Raw genomic sequence first — 24658 nt, 5'->3', positions numbered from 1 at the left:
TTCCACTCTGAATCACATGTTAACTATTGCTGGGCTGATGCAGCACTAATCACAACAAACACAACGATTTTTCCTTTCATCCTGCTTAAATGACAAATGTGGATTATTGTAACCAGAAAAATACGTCTTCAAACACGCACACCTCTGAAATTGTATTAAAGAGCGATGCAAGAAACGACTCAACACAAATCACCCTCTGTCTCGGGCAGACCATTCATTCTTGCTCTTTCTTTCTTTCCCTCTTCTCTCGCTCCCACAGAGGGGCAACAGCAGCTGTGTGCAGGTGATAAGCGTGTGCAGCAATGGGTGCTCGGCACTGATTGGCTGGCTCAACTCCTACGCTGATGTGAAGATTGCAGGCTGTGTCTGTCAAAAGGCCACTCTGTTCGCGGTTGTCACCTCGTGACGTCACTGCTGCAAATGACAGATCAGCTGGCCACAGTCTCAGTACAGAGCACAAGATTTACACCATTCTGCCTTTCATGTTTCTGCATCCTGTCTATGATTTTTCATTAAATGTGGCAGGATGCATCATGCAGAAACATGGGAGGCAGAATGTTGTCAAATTATAAGTTCATCATAATAACATAATCATAAATGTATCAGACACATAGTCCAGTCAGGTGATGACAGACACTGACTGCCTGTCGCCCCCATCCAGCCCTTTTATTCTCACCACAGCCACTTAGCAGCAGCCTGCAGGGAGTTTGGGTTTTGTTTGGATCTTAGTCATTGGCTGTACAATGGCAAGGTGAGGTCAAAGACAGGCTGGAAGTATACTCAGTGTGTGTGTGTTTGTCTTTGTGTTCTCAAGGCTCACGCCAAAGATGAGGCAAGAGGAGAGAAAACAAGCCTTGAAGAAAAATAATGATGCTTGATGCCTCATACATCAAGAAAAAAGAGAGGGGTCACCTTGCATTGAAGTCCGCTGATCATTTGCTACTGAGAGAGTCAATCTGGAGAAGAAAATAAAGGCGACTGATCATGATGTAGTAAGAATGTGCAGCAGTTCTGTATTTCTTTGTAACCTTACATGTCACAATAAAAACATTTACCATGTATTAATTACTAGAAAAACCGAATAATACATGAATATTTCTGACATAGTTATTTACCAGCCCTTTGGCTAAACTGGTAAGTTTTCCAATCATGTTTCAGTTTTAACATAAAAAGTCAACCTGTGCTCTTGAAAGTAAAACAGTTATCTTACATTACCATTTCACACAACAAGAGCTAATTTGACCAACAAGAGCAGCCTTTGAAAACTTGGCTGATCTTAATATGTATATCTGTATAAGCACAGTATATAAAATAATAATATTGATGATATTCCTTTTTCAAATTCCAGTTTATGCTTGCAAAGCTCACTTACAGTATTTGTTTTCAGTTTTATTGTCACCGCCATCTGCTTAACAGGTTTCAGATAGCTTAGAATAACAGTGATAATGGATATCAGTAATATCCAAAATATGTACAGCCACAGCCAAAAAGACCATTTCAAATGTTCTTAAATCAGCATCTCTCTCTACATGTCATGGCCAGCCCAATCCAGATCTGAACATCATTGAAAACCTCCTGAATCTGATCAGGAGGAAGATGGATGGTCACAAGCCATCGAACAAAGACGAGCTGCTTGAATTTTTGCACCAAGAGTGGCCTTACATCACCCAACAGCAATGTGACAGACTGGTGGAGAGCATGCCAAGCTGTGATTAAAAACAGGTTATTCCACTAAATGTTGATTTCTGAACTCTTCCTCAGTTAAACATTAGTATTCTGTTGTTTAAAAATAAACATGAACGTTTTCTTTAATGCATCTCTCTGCTCTGTGCCCATGTCATGTCATGACGGCAACATTATCACAATCTGTATTATTTGTGAAGAGCATACTGTTACCATTATTCAAAATCTGTGGATTTTCCATTTTAATATCAACACCTCAGACAAATCTATCGTGTGTCGTTCCAAAATGTGTTTTGTGATCAAAGTGCTCAATTAGATCCCCTCCTCTGATTGGTGTCCAGCAGGTCTATAAAAGAACCATGATCATGTCTAATCAGTGTTACAGATGCCCAGCAGGGAGCACAGTCACCAAGGCGCTGTGTGAAAGTTTAAAGAGGCTCAACGTGATTTACTGTATTTTTCCAGATTTACCACCCTGGGAGCAGAATAAGAGCATGTATTAATCCTTGATTAGATGGAAGACAAGCAATGAAAAATGGAGTGAAAAATCCCTATTAGGTCAGCAGAATGATTTGAGTTATTAAGTGCCTTTTTTAAATCTAATCAGTCACTTTTAAGATGGGATCAGACACTGCTGTATTATGGGACGTGATTGAGCACACCAGTTTGTCTCCGGTTCCCCCAGCGCTTCAGCTTGGAACATATGGGAAGGTTCCTCCATGAACCAGGCCACCTGTCACCAGCACACGCAGGCACAAACACGAACAGAGGAGTTCGCACCTACACAGCCACGGTCACCCAGCAGACCCCATCCAGGAGAGTTTATAAACAGAAATTAATTGCTTGTTCCGGCTGTAATTAGCTCACACCATGCTTATTACTAATCTGTGTCTTGGCCTGACGCCAGGCTAGTTCTGGCCTGGCTCCAGCCCATTTTCAACACAGCGATGTCCTACAGTAATCCATAAGCTCCGGCAGGATAGACCCGTTCCCCCAACTGGGTTTTATGCAACTATACGTTCATATTTCTGACTTCTGTCTACTGCTTTCTTTGGCTATTTAACATTTCTTTAACAGTTTACAGCTTTAATTATAACCTGTTAATGTGCTGATAACAAAATCCAAATCAAGTTAAATTGAACCTTATTGTACTCTTTGTTTTAGTGTATTTTATATGCATGAGTCAGGCTCAGACACCACACAACTTTAAAACGAATTTAGGACATAACTGTAAATCAGATTCCTGCATAAAACAGAACACTCCTCAGAACAGCGCTTATTTAATCTTCTGTTTTCAGTCCAAGATGAAAACAAAGGGGCATCCCCATCACGGGAAGCCAAATTGCCTATTAAAGATGAGAGCATGTTCTGTCTCCCAGTGCGCCCAGCCATCACCACCCTAATCATTCCCTGCCTAAACAGCCTAATGGCTGCCATATTGCTACTGTTTATTAGTAAACACTGATGGAAGAGTGCCCGCTTCAACGGTTGTTGATTTTGTCTATCCGTATGGAGTATCAGCTGGGAATCGCAGCCACCGTGCCAGAACGTTGTCTGCTGTTTAGTCTCCCGTCAGATGCTTAATTGTTTTATGTGCATCGTGATTAGGATGTGAGTAGATGGCATAATATAATACTTAAACATCAGATAAAGCAATAAACAAAGATTAGATTAGACAGCCTTTCTTATAGTCTTTCTACCTCACTAGATTGTTCCACTGATGTATTATAAAAGACAACGTGAAAGCGAGGAAGAATGCAAATGCGCGTTGTATTCTGGCACAAATTAACAGTCCTGTGCATCAGTCGCTGAGCTACAAGGACACTCAAAAGATGACCTTAGGTTTAAGATGCTTTTGGGAAGCCTAGTCAGAGATCGATTTCCTTCCATCTCTGTCTCAGTAACCCGTCTATCGATCCTTATCAAATATGTATCACGTCCTCAAGCCTTCACCACGGCTAAGATGGAGACTTCAAACAGCTCCAAGTCAAAGTCAAAAGAGTGCTAGGTTTCTTTGTTTCCGAATGGTACGAGCAGAGGGAGGATGTGAAATGAAAATAATAATGTAAATAAAATAAAAAATGTAAGCTATGCTATCCTGAATTCACAACACATTATAATAGCTTTGAATATAAATGTAATATCAGCTGTTTCAAAAGCTGCAACATCAAAGCTTTCAAAATAGCTGAACGGATGCTCTCTGATAGCAGGCTGGGTTTAGTCCTCTACATCAGGCAACAGATAAACACACTGTGCACACAATACATGAAGATGCACCCCCAACTATCTCTGCTACAACCTCACTTCTTACTAAAAGGGTCTTGTCTCGCCCTCTTCCAATTCCCCAAACTCCCCTTCACACAGCACTCATATGTTGCAAATGCACAAAATGCATCCTTCAGCTCATGTTCCCATAATTCTCTGTGGCAGCAGAATGATTAATGCACACAACTATTGATTTTTTTTTTCTTTGCTCTTTTTTTATTTCCTTGAGGGGAGTGCCCCCCCCCCCCCCCCCCCCCCCCCCACACACACACACACACGTACACACACCTCCTACTTTACAGTGTCACACTTTGCACACTGTCACTCACACATATAGGCAATGAAAATAAATGTACACTTAAAGCACCTTTACACAAACACACACACACACTGTACAAAAAATAGGCACCCCCATCTCCCTTAGCTTTTGGGGAGCTGTGTGTGAGTGGACTGGGAAAAGGGGTGCAGTGAAAGACAAGGGTCAGCATTTCACTAACTGCTGATCTGTGTGGGAGGAGGGGGGAGCAAAATGATAGGCTGTGTTGTTTTCATAGGGTTTCACTGCAGGATGGGTGGAGTAGCGTGAAAAAAAACAGACCTATGCACCCACAAACGCACATTCTGAAGCATATGTATACTGTACATATGCATGTATGATTATGCACATGACATTTTAATCTTAAAACCTAGATCCTCCTCTGATTTGCTATGTAGTTAGATGCAGGAATTGTGCACTAAAAGCGCCCCGGAATAATTAAATCAACACATCTCGAAGGAGAGATGGAGAATGTCATGAGGAAAAAGTGAGTGAAGAAGGAAAGCGAGAAGAGGAAGAAGACAGAGGGAAAAGATCATGTGGCTTATGTGACGCAGTCCCTTGTTTACCAACGAAAAAAACCTCGCCCACTCTCCTCCTCTCTACCTTTCAAATCTCCTCCTTCTCCTTCTTTTTCACTTCTTCCACTTCCTTTCTTATAATTTGACCTCTCCTTCTCTACAGTTCCTTGCATCTTATTTCCTCCCAAGCTCATTTCTACCACCGTGCCCTCCGTTCAAGGTTGGCCTGACTTTGGGGCGTGTTGAATTTACAGCCCTGTCGCCGCCTGCCTCTCAGTGCCCTCACTGTCAATCTCAGTGAAAAATGGAGGTGGTGGCACATCACTGGCATGACAAATTCCTGCTGAGCAGTGATACCGTAAACCAAACACCTACATTAGCCCCTTTGAAGACATCCTTAACATTCTAGCAACTGAGCTGGTGGCTGGTTAAGACTGTGATTCTATTAGCAAGCAAACTGTTTAATTAGCCTCTATAAGCACTCACAAGAACCCATGAGAGAGGAGTGAGCGGAATGCGAGAACGCAGAAGCACTTTCATCGCTTAAATGCTAAACGCACAGCTGGGAAGTAGCCGACTTGAATGGGACTGAAAAATGTAACTGAATATTTTTTTTTACTGATTTTGTTAGTATTGGAGGAACGTATTTGCATAAAGCAAATAAAAAACAGCATTTTCAAGGCAGAAGGGAATTGACTGGGGCGCTGTGCCAAGCAGGTTATGCAATGAGATGAGAAAAGACGAGAGAAGGCCGATAGTCAAGGCCAGCGGAGGAGGATGGAAAGAAGTGGAGGACAGAGAAGGGAAGAGAGCAGTAAATAAAGGAAACAAAAGAAGAAAACAAAGCAAAAGGTGAAAAGGAAAAGGAAAAGTCAAAGAGAGAGGAGGCATTCAACATTATTTGAAATGTATTAGCGTCTGATATTGGTGTTCAAATCAGAGGTTTTAAAGCAGATGTCCTTTATGTACCAAAATATACAACTCACCTAAATTAAATGACACAAATACAATTTAAATAATACAGCTGTTCTAAACTTGCATTATCATTCCCCATAAATGCTGAAAACAAATGTGTTTATTTGATAATAGTTGCTAAAGAAAAAGAATGGATGCAACAATATTGAGACCAAAATTCTTTTAAGCCATCCCGCATGGCAAAATCTCAGACGGCTGACATTTTTTCTGACAGCATAAATCATTATATTGCCAAAATTTTACACAGACATAGGGAAAGAAGTCACATTTACAGTAAATAGGATTGAGCAGCAAGATGGTGGCACATACAGGGAGTAGGAGTGGCTTTGGGAGTAATCCCTCTCCACTGGCCTCACAGTCAGCGTGCGTCTTAACACAGGGGAAGCTTTCTCTCCTCCATCTTCATCCTATTCTCCGGTATGAAAAGATGAAAGCTCTGCATTTATGTTTAAAGGAGGAAGCCCCATCTCTAGACAACATAGGAGACCTCTCTACCTCTAGTCCTGTTTACCTCTCTCTCTTTTTTCTCCCCATCTTACGTCCCCTATCCTTACTATTCCCTTCTGTTTCCGATTTCTCCGGGGGCGATAGACATGCCGCCCGTCCTGCCAGGACTTATCTTCCTTATCTTTGTGTGTCAGGTTTCCCGCTAGATGAGTAACTAAATAAAGGTGCTGGTTCAGTGTTGCCTCAACTGAGGTGCAGGTTTCATTTAGCAATTTATTTTGACAAATTTGTTGATCAACAGTCGGAAGGACATTTGGTTGAGATGCTGAAACTAGTGACTTTTGGTGATCTTTACCTAAACTATTATTAATTATTAAATTATTCAAATAGCTGCCTATTCGTTATCTAATGATGACTAGTATATTAGTAGCTTTTTTCACAGCTGTTAAAGTAAATTAAATACAGTTTATTGCTATGAATGGCTAAACTTATGGCACCACAGTAACAAAAAAATGTTAAATTACTACAAAAGTTTTATTGCAAAAGGTCTTTGCTAATTATGAAGCCTTACCCTTTATTAAACTAAACTAAACGAAGGAGTTGCAAGAAAACTAATCCTAATATTAAACCTGTCAATGTGTTACGGCTAAAAGAATAACTTTAAGCTTTTGCTTCTTATTCAGGATTGGTGCTGGTATATTTGTCAGTACACTTACAGAACAAGACTTAAAAGGATGCATATCTTGACACGAGCATTAAAGGCTCGGAGCAGCAGCATTGTGTGAATCATTTGCAACAGAGATTCTGTTGAGTTCATGTTAATGTTGCGTCTATATTAAAAGTGAGAAAGTGAGGTGTGAAGGTGATGGATCACTGATACTGTACAATTTTGCAACATACAACGTGCGAATGTGAAATAAGATTGCAAGGTCTCAGTGACAACATGTTGTTTGAGGCTTATTAAACATCTAAGGCACCAGTTTTTGTTGAAGCTTTTCTACGCAGCCAAGGCCATCCAGCTCATTAGGTTGCCTCATGGCATGAATGATGAGAGACAAAAGGTAGCTAGATGGATAAACACAAAAACACACCTTATCCCAGAACCATCTCAAACACAAGCATGCTCACTTGACATGCAAACACGCAGGAACACATACTGAACGCAGAACTAATCACACAGCATGTGCACATTAATACACCGAGGTGCATGTGGCAACACCTATACATACATGCATAAAGAAAGGTCCATCATACAAAATCCTGGCAGCAACACAGTAGGACAAAGCTCAGCTCCACCCCTCCCCACTCTTCTTTCTTTCTTTCTGTCTTTTTTTTTGTCTCTTTCATCTCTCTATTAGCTCTGTCAATTGTTTATCAAAAGCAGCGAGGAGGCGATCGGAGCAGAGCGTTTGAAAGCTCGTGCTGCAAGATCCATTTTAAAATTCATGACAGGTTAATGGTATGTTAGTGGCAACATTAGGACCCACTGAGCTTGCGTCATGCTTATTCACATTGAAAACAGGCTGCTTCAAATGACTACTAAGCAGTCCTCATTCTGAGAGGTAATTCATATTGTAATTAACTTTTCAATCACAGCTGATTAATTAAGACAGGCCCTGGTCTGTAATTATGCATCTATTTTGGACCCTAATGTGGATCGCTGGATATTCAAAGATTGCAGTGGCCATGATGATTAAAGCCAGTTCCCTCTTTTCATACAAGTTACTGATCTTAAAAAGCAAATTTACACCCGGTGATATTTAATCAGCAGACACAGTTGGTAAATTATTAGCAGCTAAAAAATGTTTTAAATTGGATGTTCATCCACATTTGCATTATATTCAATTGACATCTTCACTGATGTTTGTTCTGGTTATTTTGCATCTCTACTAAGAGAAAGATCTCCAGCCTCATCTGTTCACATTCTGATGAACAATGCAAAGGTAGAGAAAGTCGCTTGATGTTAACGTTCCCAACAAAACCCTAAAAATTAATAATTAATATTGTGGCAATGCGTTTTTTTTGTGTCCACTGAGACTCGGTCTTTTTCATGAAAAATTGAAAAAAAAAGAAGAAATTAAAAAAAAATTGCTGCAGAAGCGACAGGAAACAAGGCTGGGTCAAACAGCACCCAGTTGTCGAGCCCTATTGCTACACTCATGGTCCCTCGCTCGTGCACAACACAATCACTCGCACACACATCTTTCTAACCCTCACTCCTAGAGTAAACATACCCTCTCCATAACAGTGCGAGGTGAATCCGCTCATGCATCAGAATCGACCATCAAATATTTATCACGGAGCAGCAGTGATTTTGACAGTGTGCTCATGCTTTTGACAGCACTCGCCTGCTGCAATACTTATTGGAGTAAACACGGACAATCCAATATCGCTGTTCTTTTGAATGCTTGTGAAAGAACTAAAAAGAAAACCCAGCATACAATATAATCCATCAAAACATCACTGCATATTCTATAGGCCGTCAGACCGGCTGTACAGGAAAGACAGTATATAGGAAAGGAAGATGTCAACAGTAAAATAAGAGCTTATTTGGGAGATGATTGTTAAAATAAAGGAATGATGCATGTACAATGTACAGTCCATACATGAAGAGATGCTTTTGAATGTACCAACGCAGCCTTACAGATTTTGTATTAAAAAGGTAGCAAAGGATACAGGATACAGGAAGGTAGTTTTTCAGCCACAGTTGAGATATATGTAATCTCTGAGTCTTGTCTACATGATTAGTTTCATTGAGAGAAATTAATCATATCTACATGCTGCATATTCGCCAGCTCTCCGTGACATTAGGCAGTGTCTTCAACCAGCAACTTGCAGCGAGTAACTGGAGTAACCTCGAGTAAATAAGTCCCTGGCATGGATCAGAAGACACATCTTCATGCTTGAATAGACACATTTAAAATGCCACCAAAACATTGTCCCAGATTCTGCCCTCAGTCAAATGACATCAAGTGCTCACTTACAGGTCGCTGAACGCCCCAGTATGAAGCGAAATCAGCCAGCGGGCAGTACATGGAGCAATCAAGAGATAAGCATCCCATTTAACTTGAGTAAAAATCCAACCCGCAGAATGTTCTGGTGTCTTGCGTTATCGTGCTGTGCCATTGGATTCAAACAAGTAGGGTAACTAGGTCAATGATGCTATGTAAACTGTTCCACTTTACCCCGTGCTGGACTCAAAATGGAGTTGGCTGAGGTAGAGTGTGTACAGGAGAGAGAAGCTCAGTGATTCAATGTGACAGTTATCAACATCCTCTGGCTAGTGAGGGGACAGGGCTGTGCGGAGTGGCAGAGCCTCAGTAATGGCAGACTACAACAGTAAACAGGTAAGAAGATGACTCACAGTGAAAAAGAACAAAGTGTCCAAAGTGCAGAGAGCGGAGCGGAGCAGGGAGGGGGTTGAGATAAACAGCCAAAAAAAAAGCACCCCTCGTTCTGTCGGATATTTAATCTCAATATGTTGGCTTTAAAAACACTGAGATTAAAGTGGACACAAAAAGACTTCACTATGTGCTCTTTAATATCTAAAACACTACAAAGTTTAAAATATGGTAGTTTAATTTTACACATCAGGCTTCACTCATAACAGGTCACATTCTGGAATATATTTGAACACTGAAATCTTTTTGTTGCATTAAGGTACCCAGTTATACTCTGCTGCATAGTATTGATGTATTTCTTGTCTTACCTGAGCTGAGTGAAACTGTGTCTTTCTCCCATGATACAACAGCGACATAGGCCTCAACAGAAGCAGGGATAATGCACTTGAAGACGGCTACACTGCCTCTCATAGCCTTCTGGTCCGCCACTCTGACTGTGTAGGGTTCCCGGGAAACTATGCAACAAGACAAAAACGTGACATATAAACAAATCTCAAGTATAAGAGACCAGTTGCCTTTTCATTTGCCAAAATTCACTTTCCATTTTCAGCATGTATAAGCTGTACCTGATAATCAAGAAAAAGATCTTAATTCAACATTCCTCTAACTAGATGTTATCTCCCTTTGTTTTATACTTATCTTTTACATTTGCTATTATTCTATTACATTGCTTTGTTTTTACAACCTTAACATATTCTAACATTCTTAAATATATCTGTTCTTGCTATCTGGTGCTTGTTTTGTTTCTAAATCTTTTGATGCTTGACTTGATGGCGCAGTATTTCAGAAGTTTTAATTTGCCTGGCAATAATTATTATTATAGCATACAACTGAAAGCAGATATTTAATAGTAACTTAAGGTGCAAGTCACCATATGGTCCATTATTGTGGTGTAAGCGTAACAATTCACTCAATTTATCAAATGAATACTTGTCTTGCTTTGTGCAAACAGGATGTTAGATCATGTAGATCTACTTCAGGTTAATTATGAACTTTCAATTTGAGCTTTTCCCATTTGTCAAAGACACATGTCAGGGTTATCATTGGATTTTGGAAACCTGCACTTAATGCATGTGTACTATCCACATTTTCATAAACTCAAATGAATTTGCCTTTCAAGTGTGAACCACTTTGCAATTAAACAAAGCATCACTACTAGCACTGATGCTATTTTTACAACCACAACTCCCCCTACATCCCCTGAAACTCTGCCTCTCTGTCTTCTACTGATCCAGCTGATGCAAATTATCCTTGTTCTCATCACTACTGCTGCTGCTTTAACTTTCCTCAGCACTTTCATTATCACATGTAGATGGCTACACTAAGCCATCATCTGTGGACTCACCAGCTTTGATGTGGACATCCTGACTCCTAATCTTGCCAGAAGGGTTCTCGGCAGTGCAGTAGTATGTGTTGTCGTGGATCAGCTTGCTGAAGCTGGATGGCAGGAAGTTGAAGATCTGGAGGGTTCCATTTGGGTGGACGTGACGGATGCCCGGGACATCGTAGATCTCCTCGCCAGTCGCCAGATACCAGCGCAGCGAGGCAGGTGGTGCGCCCCCAGCAGGACAGGGCACAGAGGTCCCTGTGGTGCTGGCAAATACTACCTCTTGCAAAGATGCATTGACAAAGTATAAGCTGGAATGTAGATCCTCACTGAAAACTGCGAGAGAGGAAACACAGAAAGTTTACTCTTACAACAATGTATTGCATTTGCACTTATTTTATTATGAAGCAGCATTGTCTTGAAGATACCTGCATTTGATTATAGTCTGAATGTCTTTTCCTGTAAAGAAGGTTTGGAAGCAAAACCTTAAATGTACTTCTCAAATGAAATAGGGTGAAGTGCCCTTAAGTTAATAAAAATTATTTGGGAAAATTTGTTTGAAAACTTTGTTTTTCTTTATATTAAGATAGATTGATATTAGAGGTTAAAACCTTTTATTAAAAATGTGAAGAGCAAAAAAGTAGTATTTCTCTCAAGCCATCCACTGTAAGTGCTTCTATTAATGATCAGTACTTTTAGATTCATCAATGTATTCCTAACGTTGGACCTGAAACATTAAATTAACATAAACTACCATCAATTATGAAAAAAGGTCAGTTGCCTTGATCATGTTCGGGCTTTAATTCAAGCCAGCATCACAGTAAAGAGAATGACATTAAATGCTGTGTGTGCAGGAGCTTCTCTAGAGGAGAGGAGGATTATAAATGTCACTGTTAGACCAATTAGCTCCACAGTAATCTACAGCTGTTTGATTTCAGTGTAATGAAGCAGGTACGTGTTTGCAATCAGAGGTTCTGTATTGGAGAAGGTTTTCTTTGTTTTTACTGAACTTCAAGCAAAATATTTGTGTGTGTGTGTGTGTGTGTGTGTTTGTGTGTGTGTGTGTGTGTGTGTATGTGTGTGTGTGTGTGTGTGTGTGTGTGTGTGTGTGTGTGTGTGTGTGTGTGCATGCGTGTGTGCATGCGTGTGTGCGTGCGTGCGTGTGTGTGAATCTCGCTTGCCATCTCAGCCTGGTGACGAGCCCAGAGGCTCTGCACTAAGTGGCTTACAGTGGCACTGGCAGCTGGCTGTGACCCTCCCTGGGGAAAAAACATTTTAGCACTTCATAAATTCCTAACAAGGTTTCAAATTGCAGACGTTTCCTTTCTTTTCACTGCTCCAGCGACCCTTAACCAGCAATGAGACCTGCTCGCATACATGGGCACGTCCATACAACACTCATTTGTTGTTACAAATTAGGAGTACTCATTCAAAACTATTAGCACAGCAAAGATCAATAGTACAGCGTTTTTTCTACAAGAATTTGTTGACATATTGGAGATCTGGACATTTGCATCATCTCTGAAATGCGAACAACTGTGCACTGTCTGTGTAATAGAGCATTGGTAAACCTTCAGATATCCTGATCCTGTAGAAAGTTGTAATTAGCCAATTTAGTGGGAACACCAGATTAGAGGTCCCATGCTGTGTAACACTATGACTATGAAGGTCTGTACGGACAGAGATGAATATGGGTGAAACTTTGCCTTTGGTCATTGCAGGCATTTAATATTGTGTGTTGTGTGGCAAAAAGAAGGCATGGACAAATTATCAATGAAATTTAATTTCATGATTGTACTTCTGCTTTGCCAGTAATAACAATATTGTTCACCCATTTACTACACCATGAGCTAAACACACTATCAAAGGGGTGCAATGTTTACCCAAAATAATTTTAAAGATGTGAAAATCATCTCCACATAGACCAGCTGCCAAACTAAATGCTGCTTATGCGGTTATGCATCAATAACAGTTATTTTAATGCAATATTATCATCTATAAAAAAAATATTTCTGACACTTAAAGTAGATTTTGCTGACAATTATTCTGTGATTTTACTACTGAAAACTTTTGATTGAAGGACTAACTCTGAACATATCATTTTAAAAATGGCACATTATAATACTTTTACTTTATTAAATTATCTGACATCTTCTTCGACTACTGGTTAAAATAGTTATAATTTGTAAGCTAAAGGCCATCTAAATGTGAAACTGGCTTTGGTAACATAACACACATTGTACCTGTTTTAAGCGTCTTCGGCGTCAAGCATCTGCAATAATAAAACCTAGATTAGCTAAGTGAAAGAGGCCAACTTACCTATGGCTTATTTTCTTTAAGGTAGCTTTCTGCCCCTACTTCATGACTGCAAACTGTTTCAAAGCAGGCAGCTATATATCTGTCACTCGTAATGAACATACACAAATGATCCAAGTATTCACATACAGTGCCATGACAGTGCTTTTATGAACAGCTTTTAGGGTATAATAACTGTGTTAAAAATATAGATTTTTTTATATCCTCATATAATATTGAAATATAAGATAACAGCTATTTTAGTCACTACCAGGTCTCTCTTAAAATAACTAAGGCCTACTTGACTGGGACATAAGGCTTGACAACTGCAGAAAAGCTTCTATCAAGGTGTGAAACGTGAAATAATTAAAAATGAAAACATAATTTTGAACATGAATAAAATAATTTTGTTTGAGTCTGTCTGTGATGGGGCCTGACCTGTAGTGCAGCCTTTAAGTAGCAGATGTATAATGACAGACTGCTGACTGAATCCATCTATTTGTTTACCTGCCTATATGTGACTCTGCTTGCTGTCTGTGTGCTGATTTCACTTCCAAGTGCTAACAATGCACATTCCTGACTCACTGCTGAACAGAACTGTTTGTGACTTCCTTCTGTGTATTGTGCAAGGTGACAAATTACAATGCACTACTCGTTCTGCACATCCATCTATCTTTCCATCTATCCATCCATCCATCCATCCATCTTGACAAAAGTATAATCCATTTATTATGTTGAATGAATTCATATTATTATCAGACACCTTGTGTGAGTTTCATAAAGCACATTGCATATAAAACAGACTGTTTTTTAATTGTCTTGAATGAAATTTTAAGACTTACACAGTATATAACAGTATAGAAACTCTGTATTCTGTGTATATACTCCTAAATCAAAAAGTTTCGGACCATCTGAATGTTTAAAAATGCGATGGGATAGGATGCTGGGTTCTCCGTGGGTCTGTGGTACCGACCAAGATGAAAATAATACATCAAAGTCATATTAAATTCTGATTCATTCACTTTTTTCAAGCTGGCACAGGGAGTATCAATCTTCTCGGCTCTCTGTTGATAATACAGACTGGATCTATGAGGGGACTGTTCATGGACAGGGCTCAAGGTCAGTGAAAAGTAGACACTTTGAAATCTTCTATTCCTTCCCTTTCAAATCCTAGCCTTTATTGATGTTACATTCAGAAGATGTTGTCGTATCAGCAGGTATTTTCTTTATATATAAAATATAGAATGTGTCAGGGATCATTCTAAAGACTCTTTGTAAATTTGACTTACGTATTAGTTTGTGTTAGACTGTGTGAGATCCTGCTTTGATGTTACACTCATGTAAAGGTTGATTTAGAGGAGTAAGTAAATACAAAGAATGTTTTGCAAAATTCATTTGCACAAATTCAGAAAAATTAAATAACATTGTCTTCATTAAAGAAGCAACAGACACAACTGGCACACATCAAAGTTTTGGGAAAATACAATTTCGGTACTTGCTTAATTGATACTTTGAACGTCATAGTGCCACAATAGCAGATGGCTGGAGAGAAGTAGATCAAAGAAGTAGGGTGTAGCTCTGAAAGCTTCTATTCTGTACAAGCACTGGAGAAATTGGATTAGGATTTATGTCATGGCTGTTTTGATATTCGTCTATTTCACATATTAAAAGTAGGTGAGAGCAACTCAATTTAGACTGGCTGAGTGATAGCCAGATTGATTTAATTAAAAAAAGAAATGGACTCTGGTGGAAGGGTGCATATCACTGCGCTACTCGTTTTCCTAATTGACTGAGCTCAGGAGCCAGATCACAAATGGTCTGGTGACGCAGGTACATCACCCCTCAGACCTCACAGAGAGCATCAAGTCATGCCCCAACAAATGGCCTAAGGGCCCAACCACTTACTACATTGCCCGTGAGGAAATCGGTAATTGGCATAATTTTTCATGAGCTCAACCGTAAAGGTGAAATAAATGACACTGTTCAATAATGCATTATATGCATCTATAATTGACTATGTTTTTCTTCCGATGGGATATCTTAAGGGAGAAGGGAAGAAGGAAAAAAGCTCTTGAATTTCCGACCGTTCTGTGTCAGGGCAGGAAGAAGAGCAAGAATGCTCAAAATGATGCAACCAACCAAAAAACGACCATATAAACAATAGAGGGGATAACAATTGATCAGATGAATCAGAGGCTTACAGTCATTTTTGGTAAACTTGTAGGTTAACATACTGTTAGATAGCAGTCACCACCATCATTGTAAAGACTTTATATTATTGTCCTTTCCATTGCTGCAACTTCCAGTGATCACACAGCTAACGTAGAGATTTTTCGGACCACAGTTTGACTTGTGTGAAGCTTCTTCCAACAGAAAGCTGCTGTTTCATAATCTAAACAGGAATGAAGGGAGAACATCGGTAGCTGGACGGACCAAAGTTTAAAAGACTTAAAAACACAGATGTTCATTCATGAACTTTATCTGAAGCCAAATATAATAATATATAATAATATAATAATTCTGCACTTGAAAAAAAAATGTTATCTTGAAAACCGTCCATGCTTCCTGCAGTAATCTATTTTGTTCTTTTAATGCCTCGGCTATGAAACACAGCTTTCTCTTACTCTATATTGTGAACTAAAAATTAATCCCTCCAGAACGTAAAGACATTCGTTCATTTTAAACTTGGATCCTGGACACTTTGCCAACTACTGTCTTCCTGCATCAACGTGAATGCAGTGTTATTAACAAATCCATCAGTTAAGGAGCAACATTATCTGCAGATGTGTTTCTGGCCAGCTGATGAATACATCTCTTAAGAATAGAACATTTACTCTCCTTTGTGCTCTATTATTTGCTCCACCAACTCCTAAGGGAAATGTCTGGCTTTTTAGCCGCTAAATGCCCTATTATATTCATCGGCTAGTCTGCCGTCTGGTGTGTGGCTAGTTAGTGTACAGTGGGTTTTCATTCTAAAAACAGCTGCCTGCTGCAGCTGAAGAAGACAGCGATTACATTGAAAGTGAACCAAAACAAATTTGTAAGACTAAGTTACTAATCTGCTGTAAGCGCTCAGGGGAACTGCAGAGTCAGGGGATCATTCGTGATATCACATATCCATCCATCCCTGCTTTTTACTTAGAGACTAAACAATATTTTGAAATTTATCACAACAATTTGTAGAAAATGTTTTACCAGTATTTACACTCTGTTCATATATTATTTAGGATGTGATTTGGGAAAGCAGCCCCAGTAATATTCCCTCTGAGTAACTGTGCAATTTGACAAATAACACCAAGGGTTCAGTATCGTCACAGGACTGTGAGCCTTCGCACAATAGAGCTGATCAGTTGACAGGAAGTAACCAACCATGACAGTGTGCTTTCAGAGCCGCTGGGGCGCTTCATTTAAGTAAACGTGCAATCAATGCTGATGGGAGCGAACAGCAGGTGAAAATGAATTAACTAACTAGCTGTTTGCTGAATTAGAAGAAGGAAGTTGCCATATGATCATAATTTAACTACTTTTAGGGAGAACTTGTTACAAAGGCACCTGATCAGAGCATCTAAAAGTCAGGTCGTTTGTCCCAGTGCCACATGGGAAACTGCTGACAACCTAATAACTGTAACTTTACATATTCTGTCTTTCATGCAGCTGCTGGCTCTTTCATGAACACTTTTTGACACATGAAGAAGAGAGAACAGCAGAGAACAAACAATAAGAGAATCAGAGAAACAGTGGGATTGATTCAGCTTACCATATTTCAGAGGGCACTCGTGTTGCATCTGTTGAGCAAGCAGAGCCATTGTCTAAGTTGTCATCGCAGCCGCGGTAGGGGGACTCTGCACTGCATGGCAGCGTTGCACCGGGTGCTTCACAGTGACAACCTGACAGCAGGAACCCTGGGTAATTAAAGCAGCTCTCTGCTCTGTGCCCTCAGGGCAAGTGTGCCTGGGATGAGGAGATCATACCTGGCCCGCTAACATTCAAGATTCACAGTAGCCAGAGCAATTTTCTACATTAAACAATTCCTATTCCTGCTCTATGGACTTATGGATAGCAGCACTAGTAAGATGTATGCAGTGCTAAAGCATATGAACAAGCTGCACTCACAAAAACTCACCTGCCTGCCCAAATTGAAATATAGTGGAAAGGTGTTTTGTTTTGTTTTTCATTGAAAGTGAACAGAAAAGTTGACAATACTATTCTCTGCAAGGTGATTTGGTCCTCTCACAGGCCAAGAACATGTGAATGACATACAGCAGCCCCACGACAGACAGACAACAGCCATTCAGGGCCTGGTAGTCCAGTATGAGTAAGCATTCCCACTGATCTGATCTGCCCAGAGGCAATACACCATGCACGGAAGTTAAATGAATGTCTTCCAATTTGCTCTCATGAATATTAAGCAGTGCTGTGACAGTAGAAAGGGTTGGCTGTATGCAAGCTGCTGATCCACACTGACAGATCTGTCCTCTGATGTCGAGGAGGGGCGGGCAATGCTGAAACGAGGCCCCCACAGCAGATGAGCCTCCTCCTCCCCGGTCTCTTTTCATGTCTTAAATGGGCCAGAGATGCTTCCTTTCTCATCAAGGGGGACGCCAAAGACCCTGGACTGTTTCTCACTTTCGTAAAACTGAGCGATATAGACATTGATGTCTAAATTATGCTGCTGATGATGTGCATGATGATGATGAGTGCATGAGAGAGGATCTGATGAGGGATTTCACTGTTGCAAACTAAAGCAGCCCCCTCTGCTGCTACTGCCTATGAATCAAAACTTCCACTTGCACAAATCTAATATTGCTGTAATGTAAGCAGCACGCTATTAAGTATAGGGAAAGTCATAAAAATAAAACAAAGATGACATTTAAAGTGCCACATAGATTCACTGTATGTTTACTATGAGTTTGTTATGTGTGCTGCTGCACAGCCTTTTAAATTAGAAGAAACTTATTACAGATCATTTTCTTTTCAAAACCTGCAATCTTACCTATTAATTAAAACAATTCTCTAATTGTAGCGAGAACTGAGGAGAGCAGCGCTGTGATGTTGCCTCTCCTCAACCTAATTAACAAGAATGAAACTGAGTATTTATAGAAAGCTAATGCTAATCCATTTGACAAACAGTATCAGGCGGATATATTTATAAACACATTTTAGGGTTGATTTATTCTTGTGAGGTGCAGCATTGGTGGTTTGCCACTTAAAGTAACACACAGACTGTGAAAGGACAAGCAGCAGTATTTTAAATGAGTCAAAATGTCATTGTTGTCAAATTGAAATTTTAGATATGAGTTTCTCCATGAAGATTCAAAGTAAGTAAACATTCCACATGCAGTGGGCTGTATATCTTGCATTTGTTTTTTAAATGTATAATCTCAAAGATTTTTATTTAAATGAATGTCTGTTCAGTCATTATCTATCGCCGAATGAGGTAATACAATGGTGATTGAGCCTATGGCCCACTGATGAAAGCCTTTGCATTTGCAGTATATAGTATTATTACGGACTGGGTGTCTGTGGCGACATTCGTGGAAAAAACCACAGCAGTGTCCAGTTAGTGACGTGTTTTCACATCACCCAGCAGTGGTTGGTCTGCCAGAGAGGGTAGGTGGAGCTACGTGGCTGCTTTTCCTCTCTGCAAGTGTTGTGAGTAAACAGTAATCTACTATGGCTGAACAAACAAAGAAAAGATACAACTTCAAAAATAAGTGAAAATCCAAAGAAAAAGAAACAAATTTGATGCTCAGATGAAGGCAAACAGTCTAAAAAGGAAAACAAGTTACAACCATGACCAAGAGAGCCAACCGTAGACGTCTGGTTAAATCGGGATGTATGCGCCAATTACTCCTTTTTATTGCCATTGTGTCCCGCCAATTAGAACAAAACTGAAAACTTCAAGATTATATCTTTCAGCTTGTCACCGAAGCCATAATGACGTACTTACATGCAGATGATGCACCTTGGCATCAAATGATGTTTTGCATGTTTTTTCTTAACATTTCCCTGCCATTTAAAACTCTTTAGATGAGTAGTTTGAATGATGCTTTGCTGGGTGAGTCTACAAAGGCTAAAAACATTCAGTAGACATGAAGGGGAATAAACAAGAAAATTAAAGGTCAAGAGGTAAAGAAATTTATTAAGACAACAGAAAACTTCCCGATGTGATTCTTCAGAGAATACACAGAAAATAGTTCATGTTTGGGATACTTCTGAGTTCTGATTAATTCCCATATCCAGAAAACAACAGGCACTAGAAACATACAAAGGCTTCAAACACTCATTTGCTCTGTTTTGTTCGGTTTTGCTGTGGCCAGCCAGAAATTAATAACTTAGTGTTCATGTTATACTTTGGATGAGGAGTGTAGTTCAGCATGGCCACTGATCAAGTTTGCCAGTCAGCAGTGGGCATCAAAATCTTTGCTTTCATATTCTCTTTGTAATTAGCTATTATACTTAAACATGTCTGATTTAGACTTGAGTAGATGTAATCAAATTCCCTCAAATCTAATCTAATGTTCAGGATATACGGCCTCTCTTGATAACATGATTAAGCAGCAGCATTCTTGCTGTACAGATGCCTGTTGGCAGAGGCCTTCCTTCAGTTTAACAAGCAGACATGGCACATACTGGACAACCAACCTGATTATGTCACCAAACATTAAGGTTAAGGGCCTTCAAAAAAGTTGCTGTTGATGGTTTCTTGACATGACTGTTGTCCACCTGCATGCCAGCTAAGGTAGCACAATGTCCGTGGAGGTTTCAGTGTACAAGCGCTGCCACATGAGAGGCTGCGGGAGAGAGTGACCTGACACTGACAGGATTTGGCCCTCAAGGATCTTGTTTCACTTGTTTTCCTGAATCTGTCAGCCAGCCACGACACACCTTTGTCAAATGCTGGAAAAATGAGCAAGTAAACTATAAGTCCTGCCTATAGCTTCGGATTTATAATCTTAATTGGTTATAATGTGAAGAATTTCATCTTTCTGAATGCCTGCAGACAAAAGTGAAGACATTTCTCCATGGCAACTAACATAACACTAAATAAAAAAATAACTTAATTATACTACATGTTTTACAGGGTTTGAACCATAAGATGGTGATGATTGTGGTGTTGGATGATGGCGAACAGAACGCAGCATAGATACCTAGGCTTAGCGTTTGGTCCTGAGTGGTCAGGGTTAAGGAACAATGCAGTATGGAGAAGGTGAGGGACAGACTGCAGGTTTAGTAGAATGTGAAAAAAAGTGTATGTGTCCCGTCTCTATCTTTAAATGTCTTTAGAGTTTCTCAATAATTTAGACCACTATCTTTACTATTAGCCCAGTGCAATGATGCCGAACACGAGCATAATAGCCTTAATTATAACCTTTTTTGTATCAAAAGAGTGTACATTGTTGGAAATACAAATGAACATTGTTATTAGATATAACTGTGACTTGTATTTGATTTTCTTGTTGCATCACTGAACATTTTCTGATTATGTCCTAGCATAAAACACTTGATACTGTTGTGTAATGTGTTTTTTTCTTGTGTCCCATTTTTTTTGTAGTTTCTTTTCCCTGAGTTACCTGTTTGAACTGCTTCAATATGTAGAAGTTATGTCCTCCTTTTTTCCATCTAATTATTGTTTTCTCTAACTTTTTTTTTTTGTTCACCTAATTCTAAAAAATGCTATACAAATATGCCGCACTTACTATTAATGTTGTACAGGTAATAATGTCATTATAAGGCCATGGCGGCCCTTTGAAGAGATACTGCTGTCCCTGTTTTGTCCAGCAGACGTCTGTGACCAGCAGCTGGTGGAGTGTGTTAATGTTGATGTCACAGCAGCTGGTTGCTCTCATCCTGTTAGCTCTGCCTGCCATTATCAGTCCCCCCAACCCCACCACCAACCTCCTCCCTCCACCCCCTCCTCCTTTAAGCTGCTGCTACTGCTGCTGCGTGCCATGCTCATTTTAATACTCCAGACTCATTTGACCGTCTTTATGGACTTATCATATTAAACATTTATCGCAGCCATTTCCCTAAACCAAGCATGTTTATTCAACACTTAGGGGACCACAGCACGGCTCCTTTCAGCACCACCCCCACCCCCACCACACGCACACACATACACACACATACACAAATGCTTATTTTCTCCTTTTTCTTGTTTCTCTCCATCTCTTCTCTCTCCTTCAGCCCCACGGCCTGCTTTATTACAACCTTCCTTCTCTATGTGCCCCTGCCTGAATCAAAAGGAGAGGCAATTTTGCACAAATTCTCTCCTCTCCTCTCCACTCCTCTCCTCTCCTCTCCTCTCTTCTCCTACCCGGTCATCCTTTCCTCCAGTGGCTGGGACACCGGGGGACTTGTTTTGTGTGAAGCCAGGCAGCCAAGCAGACACAAATGTATTCTGAGCATTTAGTACTTTGGATGAATCGAGTTTTAATTTAATCATCTGATCAAACACTAATTTGCATAATCACTTGTGGGGACGGATGGTCTAGATAGAGAGACACAGAGCAACACATAATAGAGCTCATCCTGGCAACAGTCTGTGGGGACACTCAGTAACATGTAAACAGCTTTATGCTTCTAGGGACCCATGCAGGACTCTGTCCAAATTACCTGTCTTTGTAAGAACAATGCATACAATTCACTATTTCCTTCAACAGCAGAGCCACTGCAGAATTATATATTCATTCCACTACCCTACAATCATACGCACTGCTGCCAGGCCCTGTGCCCTCTTATTTGATCTTGGACAAGATGGCGTACTGCAGCATCACACAGCGGTCTGGGCAAAGGCGGTCTGGGAATTCTAGGAATACCACAAAGTGCTAAGATTATTGACAATGCACTCAGTCTCACACCAGGACTGGGGATCGATGAGTGGCTAGAAGGACATAAATCAGACTCCTGTGGCTCCACTCCATGTCACACCCTAACCCACCTACCCAGCTCCCCAATTAATAACACAGATACACACACACACATAGGCAAGTACACATGCACACAAACTCTGTAAACCCCTCTGCCTCCCCACATAATAGGTACTTGCATGAAAAAAGTGCAAATACACAAATAAAGCATCCACTTTACACATCTCACACACACCCTCACACACCTTACCTCAACTCCTACAAGATGACAGCGCTTTAAAAATGGCCTGCTAAAAATAACCGCCACTAACTTGGTCTTAAATCTTAGCATCTGTGCCAGGTTTAAAAACAAAGAGCAGTGTCGAGAAACCAAGCTGGACCCATTTGTCTTTCTGTCACTCTGTCTATCCTGCTTCGCCTCCTCCGTTATCCCATTGCCCACTTTAATATTTGGACTATGGAGCATCACAAACACAGGTTGAAATATCACCTGGAAATGAGATGTGGATGTGAAATGTACAGCAAAGATGCAATGGTTGAAAAATGGCAGAGTGGTCATGCAGTGGGATCTTAATTTTAAAAACATTTAATGATAAGAGATGATCGTGAAATACAAGAGGAGTAAGCAAAGAGAGAGAGAGAGAGAGACTGACTGGTGAACATGTTAGAGAGCCACAATACATCACTCACATGCATCATGCCCAGGCCAGAGTTACAGGGATCAATTCAGCCTTGGGCCTCAGAGTGTGTCGAGTTCAAAGCCTGGCCCTGGTATGTGGAGGACTGGATTAAGAGGCAGTATTTATGAGGTCCAGCATGAATGTTTGTCTTGGTGGGTGATGGATAGCAAACTCATCACACCTCCGCCACCTGTCTCTCACAATGAACAAAAGCTCTGGTGGGGAGCTCATTGCAAGGACTGTGGGCCAAGTGTGCTGGGTACACCGCAGGGATTACATTCATGTGTGAATGTAGAAGCATTTAAGATGACTTTAATCACCAGGCAAAAGACTAGTAAATACTGATGTGGTCAATGGAAGCAACCTGACCTCCTAGAAATTACATTTATATAACACTCATTTTCTTTCCCTGTCATGTTTTAGAAATAATTGCTGCCCAGACGAGAATTTTCTCCCTTTAAATATAGTATTAAGAAAGTTTTAAACTTTTGGTTTCAGTTAAACGTTACTGCAATGACCATCATCTTTTCCTAATGTTCTGTGAACATGTAACTGCATAATATAATACAATATATATATTGTAAGTTATAAAAAAGACATTTGTAATATATTATAAATAGGCCTAGTATAAAACATAGACTGTATAAATAATGGACGTAGTCTCAGTGACGTCACCCATTGGTTTCTGAAGAAGCGTTTTGAAGCCCGAATTGCGCTCGCCATATTGGAAATGCCAGAGCCGGCTAATCCAGAGACGGGCAAAGAGGCGGAGCGGGCCCGAGCTAAAGCATATGGCTGAGGACTATGGGCGGGCCTCATGAATCAGCCAGCTACGGCTATGAAGCTAGGCTATGTGGTCCTCAGCGTAGCTAGCGGTTATTAGCCATAGACTGTATAAATAATGAATGAGCTAGTTTGACTCCTGGTAAAGTCAAACTAGCTCATTCATTATTTATAATCTGTCGGCGACTGACTGCAGGTGTTTTTTTTGTATCAGACTAAAGAAGTAGCGGTCTCGCTGCTCGCTCGCCCGGTGAGAGAGCGGCGAGCCGACACGTAACGGGAAACTTAAAATAACCGATCTTGCACTGCAGTCCGCTGTAATCTCTCCGGGGAAAGGCCAACAACTCCTGACTCCTATTTACTGGCCGACGATTAAATAAATGTTTGATAAACACTGAACAGGCTAACAAGCAGCTAAAGCGAGCACAGTATACCTTCTACGAGTGCTAAAAATATTTCAATACAATAACTAACATTTAACTCACCGAAAAGCTGGAGCTCAGACTTCTTGCACGGCCATAAAGTTCCATAAATCCAACAGAGATAGATTTTTTTGTCCAAACTTTGAATGAAAAAATCCCCAAAAGTCTCCAACAACACAAACAGACTAAGTAAAATTCAGTGTCTGTGTGTCTGTGTTGACGTCTAGCAGACAGCCAGCAGGATCCACCTGTCAATCAAGTGATCCGGCCCCTATGATTGATGGCTTAATATTATTAAAACGGGTGTGTTATAAAAAAAAATCACCCCCGTACAGTTATCTTGAACAATAAAATTAGCTATTTATAACAAAACCGTTTTTTGTACCAGTCTGTAAACATGTTTATTTCAGCTGTAAAAAATGGCATTTTCCCACCTGCTGTAATGTTATTTCTTGTTTTCTGGAGCCAGCCTCAAGTGGCCACTCAAGGAACTGCAGTTTTTTGCACTTCCGCATTGGCTTCATTTTTCAACACCGTAGGTTTGCCGCTTGGTATAATGACTAAACCAATGCTGCGTACATACACCATTTTCCAAGCAGACAAACTAATAACAAAATAAAGATGATGACTTAAACTTTGAAGTGAAATGATTAGAAATACATAAAATAGTCTG

The 24658-nt window shown here is 40.2% G+C and overlaps 1 protein-coding gene across 1 annotated transcript in view; it reads right to left on the bottom strand.

Annotated features, from left to right (window-relative positions):
* dscamb (Down syndrome cell adhesion molecule b) overlaps window positions 1-24658 on the bottom strand; it is a 115530-nt gene that overhangs the window by 85644 nt on the left and 5228 nt on the right. The window contains exons 2-3 of the mRNA XM_069668368.1: window positions 10954-11271; window positions 9917-10063 (exon numbers count right to left, since the gene is read on the bottom strand). Of these exons, the coding sequence (XP_069524469.1) occupies window positions 9917-10063; window positions 10954-11271 (465 nt within the window). The remainder of the gene's footprint in view (window positions 1-9916; window positions 10064-10953; window positions 11272-24658) is intronic.

The sequence above is a fragment of the Semicossyphus pulcher genome, unplaced genomic scaffold, assembly GCF_022749685.1.
Source record: "Semicossyphus pulcher isolate SPU_LCO1_2020_fin unplaced genomic scaffold, fSemPul1.0.p SCAF_19, whole genome shotgun sequence".
In the NCBI taxonomy this organism is placed as follows: Eukaryota; Metazoa; Chordata; class Actinopteri; order Labriformes; family Labridae; genus Semicossyphus; species Semicossyphus pulcher.
The sequence above is the reverse complement of the archived record's forward strand: the minus strand, read 5'-3'. Positions and strand labels throughout refer to the sequence as shown.